The 12,370-nt window shown below is 43.3% G+C and overlaps 1 protein-coding gene across 5 annotated transcripts in view; it reads left to right on the top strand.

The window, feature by feature from the left end:
* Positions 1 to 12,370, top strand: part of Ppp1r12b (protein phosphatase 1 regulatory subunit 12B) — a 211,956-nt gene that overhangs the window by 178,353 nt on the left and 21,233 nt on the right. For all 5 annotated transcript variants that reach the window (XM_052737016.1, XM_052737015.1, XM_052737018.1 and 2 more), the window contains 3 exons: positions 6,485 to 6,501; positions 10,023 to 10,167; positions 11,023 to 11,127. In XM_052737016.1, coding sequence (XP_052592976.1) covers positions 6,485 to 6,501; positions 10,023 to 10,167; positions 11,023 to 11,127 — 267 coding nt within the window. The remainder of the gene's footprint in view (positions 1 to 6,484; positions 6,502 to 10,022; positions 10,168 to 11,022; positions 11,128 to 12,370) is intronic.

Genomic DNA, 12,370 nt, shown 5'->3' with positions numbered 1-12,370 from the left:
GTTGCATGCTGATAATCCAAGCATTCAGGAGGCAGACAAGAAGATTGCCACAGTTTGAAGCCAGCCAGGGCTACATAGTGAAACCTTGTCTCAAAAATCAAGCAAACAGAAAAGTATCTCTTCTTGGGCTTTGAGCATGGAAAGTTTACTGCCTTGAAGAGGTGTGATCTGAAGATTCTCAGGATGAGACCCAGGCACTCATGAAAACACAAGGACACTTGAAGACTGGGGCTGCTGGGGGCTTAACGCTGAGCTGGGGACTTGTAAATTCATGGCTTTTTTTTCCTGTGCTGAGGATGGAGCTCAGTACATGCTAGGTAAGTGCTCTGCCACTGAGCTAGAGACCCAGAACTAAATTTCTGAATGACTATAAGCAGTGTTGACAAACTGCTTTTGGAGGAGCAGTCAGGCTTTTCCAAGTCCAATTCTTTAATCGTTGCAGTAGATATTCAAGTAGCTGTGCACACTGGTATATCCAAGCCATAGGGAGAGGATGTCTGTGGTGTGTAAGAAGTGCAAACCACGTGCTACAGCCATGCCTTCCAGGGCTTCTCATTTCTTTTGTCCATCTTCATCACATATCATACATAGCACACAGATGCCTAGGTAGAGAGCATGTGCGCACTTATAAAGGCATGTGTAGTTTCTAAGGATTTTAGAATTATCTTTACATTTAAAAAATGGTTTGCCTCAGATATTTTATGGAGGACTTGGTATATTCATATGATTCCTTCTAAGGACACTTTGGTATTCCAAAATAATCCAGACATTCTTCAGGAACTGTCGAAACTATGAGCTGTAAAATCCCAATAATACTTTGCTTAATAAATACACCAGAAGATGAGTATCTCTATAATATAACAAACTTTTTTTTATTTGTTATGTTTACGTGGTGATGGTGCTCACGTGTTCTACAGCATGAGTGTGGAGGTCAGAGGACAACTTTCAGGAACCAGTTCTCCCCTTCCCCGGTGTGGGCCCTGGAGAATCACATTCAAATCGTCTGGCGTGAGAGCAAGGGTCTTTACCCACTTAGCCATCTTGCCAGCCCATTGATTTTTATTTTAAAATGTGGTAAAATGTAGTAGAATATGCAAGGTAACACCATTTGATTTCTTTCTGCCTGCAGTGTTATAAAGTTTATAGGATAGATATGTTCACATTTATTCCTCCACACTAAACAAACAAGTGAAAACCAATAGGGAGTCATTATCTAACATGTGACATTTTCCACGAATATTTATAGTGTAGGGTCTGAGCTTTGTCTCAGTGGGTAAAGCACTAGCACGCCAGACAACCTGAGGTTGATCCCTGGGACCCATGTAATGTGGCAGAAAAGAACCAGTGCCACAGAGTTGTCCTGTCTCTACATGTGCACATCATGCACACCCATGCACAACAATAAATACCCAGTTAAAAAGAAACAGCTATAATAGAAACAATGTTAAGTGGTGAATTTGACTTTCTCATTTAGCTATTTTCCCATATGTATTTAGTAATTGATAAAAACAAACCAAGGCGTTTAATATGATGAAGATACGTGTAATTTAATAGGTACTAATTATTTGCTTAGAGGTCTACTGTCTCTCAGACATATGAGCACTTTGTTCTAGCACAGGCAGTATGTTTAGCATTGTTTGGATGCCGACTGTATCCATATCATTGCAGCTGAGAGGCCATGTTTCTTCCAGGATATTATTAACTGACATGTTTTGTTGTTAAAGGCAGGAAGTTGGAAATGGCTTTCAGATTATATCCTGGTCTAATCTCCAGACCCTGTATTTATGAAAATACAGATTTGCTGTGAATATGTAACCATCGTCTGCACAGCTGACCTTATGATAGGCAGATGTTTTCCCCCAGGTGGGCCTGCCTGGTCTAACCATGTGAGCCCGATGGCACAAAAGGTAAAAAGTAGGATGGATGGAAAGGACCCGTATGCCATTGCTGGATTGGAGAGGGCAGGGACGGAGTGAGAAGGGACATGGAAACCCCCCCAAGCCCCAGTGGCTACTAGCTGAAAGCAGGAAAGCACGGGCCTGCAGCCTAAGCTGCAAGATCCTGGAGTCCCTGATGGATGAGCTCAAAGGCGGAGAACACAGAAGCCACTAGAGCTGTGCCAGCCCTGCGACCCGTACAGCTGAGATCATGAGTGTTGTAAGATCTGAGTTCTACGGCAAGAGAAACTTTGACGATAGTGAGGAAATAATGGTTTTATGCATATGTAGGGGAACTGATACTGCTCTCTCTCTCATTGTCTTCCCCATGATCGCATCGTTACACAAATCTTGTTCTTTGTCCATCTGTCTATTTTCAAATTGTACAAGATCTTCACTGTTTTGTTGGGGATACAGACTTGGAAAGATCTATTCCAACACTACAGACAAGTATACTGTCTTTATTTCAAGTTTCCTTGAACTCCTATTCCTTTGCATTATGAAGAGCATTCCTTAAGGTACAAGGCTAGCACACTTTTGTCTCTCCTAGACATACTGATGAAACCAGAATGGTTTGTAACAGTATGTGTGTGTTATTATTCTGATTAGGTTTTCAGGGGTTCTGAAATGTGGTCTTAAATTCTATCTTTGCAAACTCACTTCTGTTGGCTTGTTTCTCATCAGCCTGAGAACTCTGAAATGAAAGGGTGGTTCTCTGTGGGGCATCCCAGAATAGCTCAACTTGTTTCCCCTGGCTCAGCTAGAATACAGAACATGATATAAAATGTTCCTTCTACTTCGTCCTTCTTTTGGAAATGTAAATAGATTTTTTTTCCCATCACTGTGGGGTCAGACCCTGACTCCAAAGGAACATGAATTAGAGCAGTTTCAACCTTGGCAGTAGACATGTGACTTGGTCTGTTCCTTTCCCTTGGGCCCAGCTTTCCAGAGCCATGACTTTATTTTAAATGTGGTAGAAAGAGTTTGGTTTTGATTATGTGCCTTTCTGACTCCTGATAACTTTCCAGTTAAAAGCTTTTGTGGGGATTTTCTATCCAGCCTCATTTCAGAAATCAAAACCATCCTGGTTCCTGTCCCTTCCTAGGATTGCCATCTGCAGTAATGGCACTCTTCACTCTGCTCTCTTATTAGAAGCAGGCCTGAGCAGGGGCTCTTATGGAGTATTTCCAGAGGCATAAAAGGAAGGAGCCTGCTTCTTAATTTGGGACATTTCCCAAACCGTATTGTAAGCTCACTGGATTCTTACTGGTTTCCCAAAGCTTTAAGTCTCTTCTGCTCCAGGGTCCGATTCCCAGTTTCTGCTGCCTCCTCTTAAACCATTAAAGCTGTGAAAAGTAATCCCTTCACTGAACAATTTTATCTAGTTCAAACACACCAGAGACCCATCTCAGTGACCATTATTCATTTGTCTTGAGTGAAAGGTAGAACAAAATGATCTTTAACAAAACTCTTAAAGACTTTTCTTCAAGACTTCCTGACTAAAACATATATTTGTGTGTTAGCCTGCAAATTGGGTAGAAGATTCACACCTCTTTTGAAATATGTAATATTATTTTATAGAGATAAGATATCTAGACCCTAGAGTAGACCAAATGTAACTCTTCTGCTTTTGAAAGAAACGCTATGCAGAGGACAGAAGTAAGAGAAGCAGGCCGTTCCTAGAACATGGGGAGCCACAGTCGCAGTCTCCATAGTGTCGGAGATTGAGCTGAGGCTTCTAAACTCCGTGTCCTAGAACCTCTGTGGGAGGTTGGTGGTGGTCACCTCTGCGCTGTGCTCACCTCTCTGATGACACTTGTTTGCTCCTTGTTCCCTGGACTATTTAGGCTCACTCCCGCCTCACCTCTCTCTAGATTTATTCAGTAGTCTCCCTGGAGGATGGGCAAGCAGCTCTCTACAGTGAGAAGCCAGTCACCCTAACAGTAGCCATGCACTTAGTTTAGGTGACAGCAGGAGGAAGAGCAAAAGTTGACTTCGTCTCCTGTGTCAATCAGGCACTCTACCCCTCACCCAAGATCCCTGAAGCTTCTTCTCCCTGGGTCTAACCAGTTCTTTTTCATCAGCCTCCAGTTATCTAGGATATCAAGCAGCAAAGCAAACCAGTATTTTCTAGAGATGTTCATTAGTGAAAATCAATTAGGAAGCATTATTCAAAAACCTAAGCCTTTTTATCAGCAGTTAGTCAGCAAACATTAAACCCTATGTGTTTCAGGTCTTACCTTGCAGTTTCTAAGCATACTCTCCTTAGACTATAAACTGAAACCTTTTCTTCCTTCCTTCCTTTCTTTCTTTCTTTCTTTTTTAGTATTTGTATGATTTTTATTTTTTTATTTAAGAATTTTTTTTATTCATTTTACATACCAATCACAGATCTCCCTCTTCCCTCCTCCCCCACTTCTACCCTCCCCCCCTTCCCACCCTCCATTCCCTCCTACAAGAAGGTAAGGCCTCTCATGGGGAGTCCGAGGAGCCTGGTACATTCAGTAGAGGCAGGTCCAAGCTCCCCCCACCATCAAGGCTTTGTGAGGTGTCCCACTATAGGCAGTGGGCTCCAAAAAGCCTGCTCATGTACCAGGGTTGGATTCTGATCCTACTGCCAGGGGCCCCTTAAGCAGATCAAGCTACATAACTGTCTTGCCTATGCAGAGAGCCTAGTCCAGTCCCGTGGAGGCTCCACAGCTACTTGTCTAAATTTCATGAGTTCCCACTAGTTTGATTTGGTTGTCTCTGTAGTTTTCCCCATCATGACCTTGATGCCCCTTGCTCATAGAATCCCTCTTCTCTCTCACTTCACTGAGCTTGGCCTGGTGTTTGGCTGTGGATCTCTGCATCTGAGGAAACTTTTTCTTTGACAAAGAAAATAGCATCTCCTTTAGAAGTCTGTTTATATTGAGATAACTAGTTTACCTCTGCTACACCCAAATCTCACTGACGTCTGAGATTTAGGGAGACTTTTATATCCTAACTGGCTGGGTTATCTACTCCAGGTCATTGCTAGAGGTAGCCTTTGAGTGCAGCAACCAGAAACCCAAGAATCCACATTGCTCTAAAGTCAGGGCAAGTCTAGAGGGATTGTTCTAGGAACTGTCAGGGATTGACTCAGAGATGCTCTTCCCACACTGCTGGGGGCTAAGTGGAGGTCTACTGCCTTGTCTCTTGGATCACTCCTCCCTTGTACATTCTATAAAAGGTCCCCAGAGAGGAATTGGTAACAGAGTCTTAACATGCTTATTACTAGCTTGTAGTGTTCCAGGCAGGTAGGAGTGTCATCATCCATCAGCTTCTTAGATGGCCGTCTGTCAGAAGCATCTGTAGGAAGACTATGGGGGCAAAAACTGTTGTGGCCATCACAGGTCATGACTGGCATTGCCTTTCTCACATGCTCTCCCATCCGTGAGAAAATTAGCCCCCGTGGAATCTGCCTGCTTATGTCCAGGTACCCTGCGGGCTTTCTCTGGCTGCTTCTTGACAGTACTAACCAATTTTTTATGGTTTTCTATGTTTTTTAAAAAATTCCATAGAAAGCCACCTTTGGTGTGCTGTGATAACACTACACTTCCCAGTACAACTTGAGGGTGTGATGTATGAGGCTGGGCTGACAAAAGCGTGACTAACTCCAGAGAGTTAGCAAAGCAGGGCAGTGGAGTGTTGCTCCCGTTTAAGAGTTCCTTCTTCCTCTGTAGATCTCTGTACACTGCTTCTCTTAATTCTTTTCTTGTCTGACCTTTGGGTTTTGTTACTCTTTAACATCTCAGAGGAGGAAGTAAAAGTAGATAAACCCATGTAAATCAGGTAAATGCTTGTTTGCCTGAGTTCTCTTTTTATGAAAGAATAGAAGGGTAAAGGTCATTTGTAATTTTTTAAAAATGGAAGATGCAGACATAGTCATTGTTGCTTTTTTTTAAACAAGGACTAAGCTTATAGTTTTCACCTGTGAAATTCTTTTCTTCTGAGATCTCTAAATATTATTCTTTTTAAGTTCTTAGCAGCATCTAGGGACTAGGGTAGGACTTTGCCTCCTCCTCATAGCTCCCCATTCCTTCACCTTTGCTGTAGATCTGGGAGGAAGCCAGGAACTGACCTGCATTTTAGTGTTCGTAATTTGCAGTGTTCACTCAGGGAAGGCTTGGGAACTGAAGGAAATTCATAGGATGGATATCACACTGCAGATGGCTCAGTGTCACACGAAAGCCAATGGCAGTCACTCCTGCAGCGCAAGCTTGGTTGTCTCGTTGGTGGAGAGGGCAGCATTGGACGGCTCGGTGTGTTGGGGTCTGCCAGTTCGAAAGGATGCTGTCTCCAGAGCCTCAGCTCCATGAGTCAGAACGCAGAGTGTGAGTTAGAGCTAAGTGGCCTGGGGCAGTCAGTCCAGGTGGTTCCCTTTGTTGACTCAGCAACAAAGTCCTGTCTCCACCGTGAGGTTGAGATGTCGGATTTGAAAAGTACATTTGTGAATGGAAATATAAACTAGTCTCTTGCTAATGCTGTTTTCTTTTTCTCTTTTGTTTTTTGTCTCCTTTCTCTAGCATGAAAGACTTTCTAGGTAAGAATTCTGTTTTATATGCATGCTTAATTCTTGTGAGTGAATGCATGTCTGGTTCAATTTAGTGTCGCACAATAGTTTAGTACTGCTCTTCATAGCCTTCCTTTTCAGTTCTTCAGTCACCACAATGATTCAGACTTACCTCTTGCCCAGGATTCTAGAACAGCTTTCGACTCACCTTCCTGCCACCAGATTCTCTTCTTTCCAGTTCACTTTGTATATTTCCAACTGATGAACTGTCCTGCAGCACCAGTTCCAGACCTTGGCCTTCCCTGCACTTAGTTCACAATCCCCTAGAGCAACAGATCCTTTTAGAAGGATACAGAAAGTGCCATTTAGACCTGCAGGCAGGTATTGTAGGTGCAGAGAAGGGGCAGTTAACCCAATCTCATAGTTCAGAAGACGAGGTGATTGCCAAGTGGAACCCTGAATTGAGTTTGAGATGATATTGTCACTTTATAGTGAATCCAACCATGTATCTCATATCTAAATGGTGCTTGTGAATAGTTCATCACATGAACTAAAAGCCTGTTTTTCAATTACTAAAATAAATAAGATCCTCTGTAATTTTTCACATAGTATCTAAGGTACAAAACTGATCTTCCTAAAGAAGAAAATAAAAATCATAGCAACTTTGGAACTGAATGTTTGAATCTCTTCTTCTCCACTATTCCTGTGATGGAAAATTAAAAGGCGGTGGGATAGAGAGCAGATGTGGGTCTAGAATGGCACAGGGCAATTTGATCTCAGAATCTGCTTGCTAGTTGAGCTAGCTCTACCTTGTTGACATATGCTAAGACTTACATGTATTTTTCCTCCGTCTGCCTCTCACCAAGTACCAGCCAAGAGTAAATAATTTACTTGTAAAGTAGCATAGAATGACGTAGCTTTGCAAAGTAAAGAGTAGTATTTTGCTGTAGCTCATTGAAGGACAGTTTCTCTACACACTTCAAAGTACAGGCTAAGCTTTTCATGATTAAAATATGGAAGTACTGGGACAACAGTAAAGACGGGGGCTGGTGGGAGGCCTCAGCTAAACGAGGTGTGTGCCACCACACCTTACAGCTGAATGGGACCCTGGGAAGAACCAACCCTCAGAGCTGTCCTCCGACCGCCACACTCTCTCTCTCACACACACACGTACACCCATCAATAAATGAGGAGATGTATAAATATATCAAAAATAATAAGCAAAGAGATTGCCAGAACAGTTCATAGCTCCTTCAAAAATCATGTGTATAATGGGAATTTTCATCTCATGGGTGGGTAGAGACTTATTGATTGAGAAAATGAACTATTTTAACTTGTTTGTTTTGAGAAAATACATCCTTCAATCCATACTAAAAAAAAACAACAGAAATATATTTCAAATAGTTAAATTTTTAAAAAGAGAAAGACCTTTTCTACCAAAATAGTACAAGATAGTATTTTAGTATCTCTATATAGGAAATACCTTCCCAAACAGTACCCTAAAGATTATAAGTGTCAAGTTTCATTACATATAATTTTACCTCATTGCTATTAAAAATAACTGTAAATAGCTGGGCATGGTGACTTACACTTCTAATCCCAGCACTTGGAAAGCTGAAGCAGGGGTTCAGGAGTTCAAGGTCAGCCTGGACTGCATAGGAAGTTCTAGGCCAACTTGGGCAATATGAGGCCCTGTCTCCAAAAAAAAAAAAAAAAAAAAAAGAGAGAGAGAGAGACTATTGATGCTTTTAAAATTTAAAAAAGTCACTATAAACAGATAAAAAGTGAAGCGAGAAAAAAAGTTGTGCGATGTATTACACGTTTGTAAAAAGCCCTAATGTATAAGAGCATTATCTCGGGGTGTGACTAGAGAAAGGGGCAAGCTGCCTGCCTTAATTATAAGCAGAGTGTGACTAGCCATCCAGGAACAACAGCACTGGATAATCACATGCCTCTCTCATGATTTAAAATACCAAAATAGGACCATACAAATACCATTTTCCCCATAGCAAGTTTGAGGCCGTTCTGTGCTGTATGAGGCCCTGTCTCAAACAGAAAACAACCACCACCTAAAAAAGGTAATTGGCCAACTGTACCAAGACTTATAAATAAGACTGCACATTTTATTATTGTTAATAGATATATTAATAGCTAAAAGTTTTGAAGCAATGTGTCTATCAGCCGAAATTTGATTAAATTACCGGATAACATGGAATGAATTATGTAGTCTTTTTTTTTTTTTTTTTAAGGAGGAAGTATATTTTTACTTGCATGGTAAAATGCCCAGAGAATTGTAAATATAGGGGATAGGAGTTAGACAATGTAGGTGTTATCTGGCTTTATGGGAATACTTTTTTAACATTTTTGTATATGACATTCCAGAAGTATATGGAATCTATTGTTAATGACAGCTATTTCTTGGGCAAGATTATGGGGTAGATACTTTGGTATTACTTAATGTATTGCTTTTGTAGTCACAAAAATCATCAATACAAAGATCTCCATGAACAGGGAGTGGGAAGGTGAGAAGAACACAAGTTCTGGCGTCTCTAGACGTGGCCCCAGCTCCCTTTGCGGCTCCCACCTTACTGTGGCCACACAGCCTTCGCTGGTACCATCCTCTGCCTCACTTCAGCTCCTCCAGCTTTGCCAACAGCTTCTGCAGAAACCAGACAAGGTCCCAGAGCTGTGATGGTGCACACCTAGGCCGCTCAGGGCTGTGCTCTGGAAGGCTGGTTTGCAACAGCACTTGGATATGTGCTACACTTGGTGAGCAAAGGGAAGCTCAGGAAAACAGAGGCTGGTGTGGAGGGTTAGAAGACACTAGGGTACTCCACTGGTAACCAGCAAGAGGCGTCTCCCTGGCACTCTTAGCGGTGCTGGAGATAAAGCTGCAGCAGCTCCAGAAGCTCCCTTGCCGGAATGTAGAATCTTATCTGCAAGGACAGGTCTTGACATGGAGTACAGCAGAGAGAATGGGCTGCTGGAGAAGGACTCCAGCAGACCTGCTGTGCACCCGAAACCCCTAGCGTCTTGCCGTGGCCGCCGTCCCTCCCCTCTACCCGCTGGCTCACTCTCCAAGCCCATGTGTTTCTGATTCATTGACAGTTCATTATAATCATTTTCCAAGAGCCCTTCAGACCCAAGAAACTTCAACTTTTAAAGGCACACTCTTTAGGGAATCTGTTCAACTCCAAATTAATTTGAAAGCTCTAAGATTTCAGGCAGCACCTGGGTCCAAGCCACCAATTTTTCAAGTGAGCTCCACTCTTGGCAAATGATGGCCTCTCTCCCCAAGCTGCCTGCTTGCTCCTGTGCACACTCACTCATGCAGTGTGACCATGAGACCTGGCATGCTGCCTAAGAGATTCAAGGAAGGCAAGTTTCTGGCCAGAGCTCTCAAATACCTCCAAGATAGAAAAGGCACACACTAGCCTTAGACTTTACATACACACACATACACACACACACACACACACACACACACACACACACACACACACACACTTTGTTCTCAAGACCAACTTTTATCTTGAACATTTATCTTATAGGTTGGAGTCAGGAGGCAGTAACCCAACCAGCAGCGATTCTTACGGTGACCGAGCCTCAGCAAGAGCCCGTCGGGAGGCCCGGGAGGCTCGCCTCGCCAGCCTGACCAGCCGGGTAGAAGAGGACAGCAACAGGGATTATAAAAAAGTAGGATCTCTTTCCAGATTCCTGTTCTTGCCTTATGATGTATAAACCTCTTAGCCTTTCCCCCAGTAGAAAGAAATGAGCAAACTTCTAAATAAGTTGTACAAAAGGTAATTAATTCTTTGCCTCACCTCTCTCCCCACTAAAGACTATTTGTATATTGTTTTTACTACAGTAAGTGTATGTATGCCTAGAACCAAATATTTAAAAGTATAAGGGAAAGTAAGAAATTTTCTATTTTAAGAAGAGTAAAAAGTGTAATGCTGTGTGTCTGAGCCCATGAGAATTATTTGGTTAGGCCTATTTTTAAGGAACATGTACTTTAGTAAGGTGTTTTGAGTATCAACCAAATACTTTTTGGTGTGAGTTTTTAAGAATTCATTACCGTCCATCTCTGGCTTGGAGAGGAGTTAAGTCATTCCCATCCCATTTCTCTTGCTTCTTGCTCTTTGGACTTTGAAAACAATCCTTTTCAGGTGTTTGAGATAACATTTGGTTAAGGAAATTTTTCTTTGTTGATGTTTTTGTTAAGCAGAATTTCACGAAAATCAACACACTGGCTCCAGAAACAATAATTCTGTTTTGTCTGGAAGTCATACTTTAAGCAGTGCAGAGACCATGTGGGAGGAGTGGGGGACTGGTTTTTCTCTAGAGTTCAGCCTTCCTGCCATCGGAGTGTCCCTGCTGGCCAGATCATGCCATCTGGAAGCCGGAGAAAAGGGACTCTCCATAAACCACCTTCCCCTCCATAAACCACCTTCCCCTTCTCCACCCAGTTGATCATGGTGGCCTGGAGCAGAAAGTATGAGCTCTCCTGCTGGGAGCCCACTCAGTGGCCTGGTTCTGTTCCCTTCACAGCTCTACGAGAGTGCCCTGACCGAAAACCAGAAACTGAAAACAAAACTTCAGGAGGCCCAGCTAGAGCTAGCAGATATCAAATCCAAGCTTGAGAAGATGGCTCAGGTAAGGGGGAGGGGCAGAGCCAACTGGGGCAGTGGGGGCAGCAGGGCATTTACAAGGAGACAGGCTAGGTATCCTGGGGGCAGGTTGGGAGGCAGACTCAATGTGGCACTTCCTCAGAGCCCATCAGATGGAAGTTTTGTAGAGTCTCATTTTAAGGTTTTAGGGTTCAGTGGCTGTTTAACTTAACTGAAAACTGATAGTTACGTTCCCTCAACAACTTACTGATGTTATGAATGCTAGTAATGAATATCCACATAACTCCTCACTATCAGTACAAGTCAGGCCAGTCCTGGCTCAGTGCTAGGTAGATCTTTCTGTCCTGTTCACGCTTCAGTTCCTCTGTTCCTCACCTCCTGGAGCGAATAGCAGAACACTGTACCCAAGTACAGAGAGCCCCGACAGAGCCCCCAAACCACTACGTGCTTTGTTTACACTGGGGGTGAAGTGGTTCCAGCTTAGGTTCCGGGAGGACTCCACCCTGGATCAGAAGTGTCCCCCCTTGCATCTGGCATTCCAGAACTAGTGGAGGATGAGTGGGTAAGCCACTCCCTCTCGCTGCCAGACCGGACTTAATTACACAAAGCTTCGGAGGCTGCTGGGGTAGTGATCTCATTGCCCATGAAACAAGCCCTGCAGCGGAAAGCTACAGCAGCCTGTCTTGGGTTATTGCAGAGTTAAAAGGAAGCCTATCGAGTTATTGCCCTCCCAGAATGCCTGGGGACTAAGGATTTCAAAAGCGGAACTGAGGCAAAAAGGGCTCTTTACGAGGATATCAAATGAAAACCAGAGGTGGCTATTTAATATGGTAATATGATATAATCCAAGAGCAAAAATGAAATTAGGGCCTCATGGTGTTGCAGGCACATGGTATGTAGTAGGGGAGGGGTTGAGTACCATCTTAGCATCTTATTGTAGCCCCTCTGACATGGGAGACACAGGGAGCAGAGAGTGACCAGAACTAAACATGGCTCTTACTGGGCTTTCTGAGACCTACAGCTAACACATACTAGGTGTAAACAAGAAGAAAAGTCCACAACACAATTAGAACCTGCCACAAGTGGGGAGTGGGCTCACTTCCCCTCTGCATCCTGAGCCAGGCAGTGTGACCTGGTTCTGAATAGCTTCCAGATGGACAGTAGTTAGAACTGAGTGCAGCCCTTCCGCTGTCCCCAGAAGCTGCACACACCACAGAACATACAGGACCAGCCCCGTGGAAAGCAATGCAGCCCACGTCTCAGCTGGA

Source organism: Peromyscus californicus, unplaced genomic scaffold (genome assembly GCF_007827085.1).
Source record: "Peromyscus californicus insignis strain IS unplaced genomic scaffold, ASM782708v3 Scaffold_14__1_contigs__length_90479793_seg_2, whole genome shotgun sequence".
NCBI lineage: Eukaryota > Metazoa > Chordata > Mammalia > Rodentia > Cricetidae > Peromyscus > Peromyscus californicus.
This window is presented reverse-complemented; position numbering and strand designations above follow the sequence as displayed.